Source organism: Drosophila subpulchrella, chromosome X (assembly GCF_014743375.2).
Source record: "Drosophila subpulchrella strain 33 F10 #4 breed RU33 chromosome X, RU_Dsub_v1.1 Primary Assembly, whole genome shotgun sequence".
Lineage (NCBI taxonomy): Eukaryota > Metazoa > Arthropoda > Insecta > Diptera > Drosophilidae > Drosophila > Drosophila subpulchrella.
Window position 1 is genome coordinate 19,831,023 of NC_050613.1, and position 5,147 is coordinate 19,836,169.

Here is a 5,147-nt window from a genome sequence, read left to right on the forward strand (position 1 = left end):
TACACTTCCTGTGCCAATCAAGACATCCACTGGACGAAGGTTATGCTGGACAACTGGTTAACCGCAAAGTGCTTTCGCCTCTCAGACATCGGACATCGGCCTCAAATTTCCGTTCTATAAAACCCATTTCGATGAATGCATGAATAGCCATATGCATATGTACATATCTGGGGTGGGCTGGTGATTGATTCAAAGCCGCTTTCAATCCAGCATGCAGATAAGCTGTCCGCATACACCCGTTAATTCCGTTAAACAAATGTCACTCGCCACAGAAGTCCGCCGGCCGTCAAACGGCTGTCAATCACCGCAGACAATGCAATCACGTCCAAGTAACTGCCCAGCACATGGCCAAATGGGGCGGCGCTTTCTTAAACTCAATTACTGGGCAAAAAGAGTGCTCTCAAGGAGAAATGGAGGGAGACGAACGGTCAATGCGTTAAATCCGTAAATAAGAGTTGTTTGTAGTTTTTATTATGAAAGACCCACTGGGACTTTTCTTTATTTTTTAACCAACTAGCCTGATTTTCTCACCCTTTGTAGTTAAACGTATATTTAGTTTTATTTATTGTCCAAATTTGATGATTCTTATATACTTTTTGGAGAAGAGTAAATAAGAAAGCGTTATTTTTGACGATTTAAATCATAAATCGCAATATGCTATTTAACATGAAAATAATACAACACATAATAATAATAAACCTCTTAATTACGGTCCCTGGTTTTATGAAAACAAATAGTTACCTTACTAAATAAAACTAAATGGAATTTAAAAAAATATTAACTATAAAATTCAAGTTTTTTAAGTCAATTTATGTTAACATATTTCATGATCTGAATTCACGATTTTTGGCTCGGCCTTTTGATATATTTTTGGAAGTTCGGCGACACCTACAAAAAAATCCAAAAATGAGCAAACAATTTTTATTGACCGCAATGATTTTTTTATGATATACATCAAATGCGCGGATGCATCCTATTTATAGAAAGAAATATGGTTCAAAACGTTTATCGATCTAGTCAAGAACATACTACAGTCTTAATGCTTTAAAGTAAAGTCGGAAAGGTCTCGTTCACATCTTTGTAAGACTTATTCACAAACCTGGAAGTAGTATTACTTTATAAATAGCTTGTTTCAAACATTTAAATGTAAACATTACAGTCTAAATAAGCCTTTTTTAACATTAACAAGCATATTAAGCCTGAGGATAAATGAATAATAATGATAATGATTAATATTAATATTAACTTGTAACTATTGTATTTAAAAAAAACCGCCACCAACAAATTAGAAAGAACTTAATCCTTGTGTAGAACTCAGCTTAAAGCTTAAGAAAGGACTCAATCCTGGTGTGAGACCTGACAAGTAATTTAAGCTTTTTTGTTAATTTCTATGTCATTTTCTTTACATTTGTTTTATTTTTTGTAAATTTAACATACAAATAATAAACATATTTATCCCTCTGTATTTTCCAGATGATATATTCAACATGAACAAGGAATAGATTACGCGAGGACCATGATTTAGAAGCGAACACTCCATTGAAGTCCAATTAATTTAAATGATATTATGCCATTGTTATGCATTACTAATATTTTTAGTAGCTTTGTTATTAAATTTGTAATTTTACCGCCTTTAAATAATATAAAAGAAAATAAAAAGTTGACTTTTTGATATTTATCCAAGCCCCCCCAAAAGTATGCATTATTTATGAATTGGTTCGAGACTCGGCTAAAAGCTTACACATATTTTTTGCAGCATACTTTCGGGCATCACATATTTAAGCTTACTTCGATTTCGTGTTGCCGCCTTTTGGGGGCTGCTGAGTTTTTATTTCGCGCAGCCACCTGCTGAAAATTCTGTTCGCCTGGTACTTCGAAACTGAAAATTTCTCGATTTGCCGACAAAATTGGCCACAACTCGGTTCAAAATTGATCAGAAGTCCGGAACTTGTAACTTTCGTGGCGAATTTCTCGATTTTGTATACCAGGCGAACAGAATAAATAGCAAGTTGCTGCTGGAATTTTTCACTTTGTGGGAAACAACCGTTAGTTCAAGGCAAAGCGCAAACTAGAGATGGCCAACTATTTGCTCGAGTTTAGCACGACCCGCGTTGCCAACCATCAGCAGCCCAAAAGTATGTTACACTTTTGTATGCACCGCCCAAAAGTATGCTGCAAAAAAGGAAAATTCATATGACACTTGATGAAAATTGACAATGACATTTGCATGTTATTTTTATTACCTTGTAAATTGCAATATAAAAATGCGATTTAATATTATAACAATTTTTCTTTTGATTTAGCGCGCATTAAGCGCCGCTCACAGACATTGCGTCATGATCTGGAGTTCGTGCCATATGCCCATATTATGCGATATTGGGTCAATCCAAAAAGAAGCGCCCCTACGTGGTCATGTGCCAAATAAGACGATGACGATCCAAGCACCAGATAAACCCAAAACCGCTTGCATAAGTCGCTTGCTGTGAGTCAGGGATCGGATCTAAATGCCCGATTCCGGTTTCAACTAGACAGCAATGAGTTTTCCAATTTATATTATATATATACATATATATCCACATACAAACCCTAACCTAAATAAAAATTTTTGAGCATTATGAACCCTAAGATTTGTAGAGTTATGAATAATCCGCCATAAATAACCAGAGACCTATTTGCTTTGATGGCTTTCATCAGCCTGTTCTTAGTATTTATTTATTTCTCTTTGCGAGTCATCGAGGAGTTCTCGGCTACCGACTTCTTTGGCAGCAGGTGGGCAGTGCCCTCCGAGCGCCAAGAACGTGGAGTATCCGGCTTGGACTTGGATGAGCCGCTGGCCTTGTAGGCCTCCTCATCGTTGCAGGGACACCAGCTGGGCTGAAGACGACGTGGCGCCTTCTTCGGATCGTCCTCGAGACGCACCTCCTCCTGGCGCGCCACAAACTGGGCCAACAGGGGATCCTGCTGCGCCGGCTGTTGGAGCAGATGATTGCTGACCGAAAGGAAAAGATTGGTCAGGCTGTTCTCAGGGCCGTCGGCGGCATTGTTGCGAGTCAGCGAGTACTGACGAGGTGGAGCCTGGGCCGATGGTTGATCCTGGGAAACTTGGGCTGGGGGTACCGATTTGCCACGCGACTGATGCACCTTCTCCGGCTTGGCCGGCTGCTGCATGGGCGGCTCCATCTGCGAGAGGTCACCGTCCGACATGACCTTCTTGAAATCGGCAAAGGTCTGGAAGTTCTCCACCCAAAGTGGCTGCGGCAGATGGGGGTAGTACATCAAGTTGCTGGCGAAGTACGGCTCACTGTCCTTGGCAGCCCCACTGCGGCCGGGATTCATGGAGGCGTTGCCTTGCTTACGTTTCTGTTCCTTCACGGCTTGGTCGTAGTGGCTGTAACGCGAGGTGCTCGGCCCCTCAAAGTGGCCGCCATTGGCACTTGACTTCGACGAAGCCGGGGCCATGGGCTTGCCCTGACCCTGGGACCCCGGAAAACGGCGAGCGTGTCCCGGACCACGATATCCCGGGACAGGAAGAGGAGCGCTCTTCAGCACCGACGAATAGCTCCTGTTCATCTTTAAGTGGAACATTTTTTAGCAAAAAAAAAAAGAAAAACTAAGCCCCGCTATAATACTGAAGACTCACCCAAACGCTCGAGTTTATCTTGATATCTTTAACAGTATTCATTGTAACTTATCACAGTTTTAATGGTTTTATTTTTTAAATAAAAATTTGCTGATTTTTAGGCACTTCACGTTCTTACCGGCTGGGGCTCACAATGAAAATGACTTGATTTTTCCTACTGAGCAAAAAGGAAAATTTTTCACTTTGACGTTCCTGTCAATTCCACTGGACAGGATTGCCCCCCTGCATGGTCATTATATCGATATGGTGGTAGCCCTACTTGATGGGCGAAGATTTTGATCTCAGTTCAACATTATCTGGAGGATATATATATATATATACCATATATTTTTTACACATTTCGCTTTCTTTGCCCGCTGAATAGGTCGCTGAATAGATCGCTGAATAGGTCAACTCTACTATCGATATGGTGGTAACCCTATTTGATAAGCGGGGACATTGACCCATCCCTCCGCTACTCAGTTAAATTTTATATGGCGATAAGTGATAAGGTCGGTGAGAATTTTTAGTCATTTTGGCTTACACACTAAGAGGGTTAACTTTCCCTGGGTCCGTATTATCGATATGGTGGTAACCCTATATGATATTTCCACACCTAGGTAGCAGTCCTAGATTCAAAACATGAATATGAATATTTATGAACACTATTTAAACTTTAAACTAATTTCCAACGGAGGCTCGAAATGAAAAGGTATGTTCTAAAGACTTAGCATACGATTTATGTTTTTATAAAATCATAATTTGATCAAAGCTTAATTAAATTAGTTAGTATGTATATTTTGTTGTTAATTATGTTACTGTTTATTATTAATTTATGTACATTTTTTGGAATATATTTTGCATACTCAATAAGATACCTACCTCTGTAATTCTGAACGCAGCTGTTTATATTGCATCCGTTGATCCGATCCCCCCGGCTTTGTGTTTCCTTACTGTTTATTGTTTGGGGTTACCGATTTCAACTTTTCAATGTTTTTCCTCTCCTCGAACTGAAGCTCACGTCTCCATTTAGTTGATAACCGAACGCCTTTCGGAGCGGATCGCGAAAAGTTAAATTTTGAAATTCTCAGTTCTGAATCCGAATCTGGGTTGAGCGCCGCGGGATTTCCGATTGCCGATCCCAGACAGCAGAACTCCACCCCAAATGTTGGTGAGTGTGCGGAGGATTTATGGCCCTGATGGTGCAAAAAATAAAGTGATACAAAAACATTTACCTTACTTATATGTACGCCAGTATTTCCCGAACTCTTTGTTGCCATCTCAAAAAACTCAAACATGACACAGTGACACCGTTTCGGGCTCCGATAATTTGTTTGCATCTCTCTGACTCCATTCGGTCTTTATTATTATTTTTGTATTTACTTACACATTTTTGCGCGCGTTCTAATTCCGAATCAAGTGTGACTCAAGTGTCTGGCATGAGAAATAAGTTAAAACGCTAGTCCAAATACGAAGTGGCTTAATTTATTTTAAATTCACATAAAGGTGCATGTGTAAACTGTGCTAT

The 5,147-nt window shown here is 39.9% G+C and overlaps 1 protein-coding gene across 1 annotated transcript; it reads right to left on the reverse strand.

The window, feature by feature from the left end:
• Positions 1–2,681: 2,681 nt before the first annotated feature.
• LOC119557260 lies at positions 2,682–3,767 on the reverse strand. Its single transcript, XM_037869945.1, has 2 exons — positions 3,641–3,767; positions 2,682–3,570 (listed from the first exon to the last, which is right to left on the reverse strand). Exons 1-2 carry the CDS (start codon positions 3,680–3,682, stop codon positions 2,713–2,715), a joined length of 900 nt encoding a protein of 299 aa, XP_037725873.1. The 5' UTR covers positions 3,683–3,767; the 3' UTR covers positions 2,682–2,712.
• Between the last annotated feature and the right edge of the window lie 1,380 nt (positions 3,768–5,147).

Excerpts from the sequence above, each read along its gene's own strand:
- LOC119557260 (XM_037869945.1), bottom strand. The coding sequence starts at position 3,682 with ATGAATACTGTTAAAGATATCAAGATAAACTCGAGCGTTTGG. Across the intron at positions 3,571-3,640 it reads AGATAAACTCGAGCGTTTGG|ATGAACAGGAGCTATTCGTC; the intron begins GTGAGTCTTCAG and ends TTCCACTTAAAG.